Here is a 1,784-nt window from a genome sequence, read left to right on the forward strand (position 1 = left end):
CACGGGACGATTGAGCGACAATTGTCCCTCTAGTCGCCGGTACTGTGAAATTTTTCGCTCTGGTCGCCGGCGACTGGAGAGACAATGTCGCTAGGTTGTCTTAGGGACCACAGGGACAAAATAAATAGATTGTCGTAGGGACGATAGGGACAATATCGATAGTTTGTCGTAGGTACTAGAAGGACAATTTCCATAGTTTGTCTTAGAGACCAGAGGGACAATATCGACAGTTTGTCCTATAGACTAGAGGGACAATTTCTATGGATTGTCCTAGGGACTAGAGGGACAAATTCCCAAGATTGTCGTAGGGACCAGAGGGACAATTTCCCAAGATTGTCCCATGGACTGAAGGGACAATTTCCCAACATTGTCCCATGGACTGAAGGGACAATTTCCCAACATTGTCCCATGGACTGAAGGGACAAAATCGACTCAAATTAAAATTAAAATATACAATTTCATTTAATTATTTTTTTTTACTTTTTTAATTTTTCTTTTTATATACATTTCTATCTCTAATTTTTAAATATATCAAATATTGGCCTCCTCCCTTAGCTTGCGGTTTTTTGCCTTGTTGGCCGTATTTTTTGCGCAAGCCAGTGCACTTCGAAGCGCTCCTTCCGCTGGCTGCCCCGGATGTATCGTTCGAACTGCCTCTGGAATAAAAAAATTGAAAATATTATTAGTAATGAAAAAAAAAACAATGTTTACAATTATTGTACGTACCCATTATCATATTCAAAACTTTCGGGTATGTCCGAAGGCTCAACTTCCCGTTTTTGCCGTCCATATTGTGGCTCTCAATGACACCTTCGGAGAATATTTTTTTTATAGACTTAGTTAAAGCCGCTTGGCCGAGGAGGGCAGACACTTGGGAGGTCTGTAAAAATAATATAAACATTAAAATTCACTACTTTCTTTTTAGTATCAATGTACTTACATAATCTTTGCTCCTCTCCGGCGTAATCTGCTCCTCCAAATCTACGATCTCCAAGACCGACTCCAACGGGAAGCAAACCCGGCGCACCTCGTTGTTTTTTTTCCCCATGGCCATAAAGTAATTTTTTTGAAAAATATAAAAAATAATTATCTTAAAAAAGTAATTTTTTGGAAAATATAAAAAATAATTATCTTAAAAAAGTAATTTTTTGAAAAATATAAAAAATAATTATCTTAAGAAAATAATTTTTTGAAAAATATTAAATAATTACCTTAGGAAATAAATTTTTTGAAAAATATTAAATAATTATTATTAAAAATTGGGAAAAAAAAGTTTCCGCCGGGGGTTGAACCAGGTTCTCCTCAACTTCAAGCACAAAAAACAAATTAATTTATGAAAAAAAAAAAATTTTTATTGCATCGGCACGCCCCGGGATCGAACCTGGTACGTCTATGTGATTAATTTTATTGGCAAAATTTGTTTTTTTGTTCCTTTAATGTTCTGGAACATTCCACTTACATACATGTTTTTTCTCACTGTTTTTTGTTTTTCTTTTTGCAATTATTACTCTTAATATTTATGCAATTATAAATTTGAATAGTGTAATTTATAATTGCATAAAAATGAAGAGTAATAATTGCAAAAAGAAAAACAAAAAACAGTGAGAAAAAACATATCTTGTTTTTTTTTTTTATATAAAGAAAAATACAAAATGTAGAAAAACAAATTTTGCCAACAAAATTCCTTTTTTTATATATTTAAAATTATTTATATTTAAATAACACTTACCTTTATTTTATTTTGAAAACACGATTGATTTATTTATTTTTAACAGCAAAACTAA

General features: G+C 32.3%; 1 protein-coding gene across 1 annotated transcript; it reads right to left on the minus strand.

Moving 5' to 3' along the window:
• Positions 1-515: 515 nt before the first annotated feature.
• Positions 516-1,052, minus strand: LOC124461905. The gene is made up of 3 exons (XM_047013322.1): positions 941-1,052; positions 727-880; positions 516-656 (listed from the first exon to the last, which is right to left on the minus strand). Exons 1-3 carry the CDS (start codon positions 1,046-1,048, stop codon positions 532-534), a joined length of 387 nt encoding a protein of 128 aa, XP_046869278.1. The 5' UTR covers positions 1,049-1,052; the 3' UTR covers positions 516-531.
• Positions 1,053-1,784: the final 732 nt, after the last annotated feature.

This window comes from Drosophila willistoni, unplaced genomic scaffold (assembly GCF_018902025.1).
Source record: "Drosophila willistoni isolate 14030-0811.24 unplaced genomic scaffold, UCI_dwil_1.1 Seg721, whole genome shotgun sequence".
In the NCBI taxonomy this organism is placed as follows: Eukaryota; Metazoa; Arthropoda; class Insecta; order Diptera; family Drosophilidae; genus Drosophila; species Drosophila willistoni.

Coding starts and splice junctions, on each gene's coding strand:
- LOC124461905 (XM_047013322.1), bottom strand. CDS start 1,048: ATGGGGAAAAAAAACAACGAGGTGCGCCGGGTTTGCTTCCCGTTGGAG. Junction 881..940: donor CGGAGAGGAGCAAAGATTAT/GTAAGTACATTG, acceptor TTATTTTTACAG/ACCTCCCAAGTGTCTGCCCT. Junction 657..726: donor AGTTTTGAATATGATAATGG/GTACGTACAATA, acceptor TTTTTATTCCAG/AGGCAGTTCGAACGATACAT.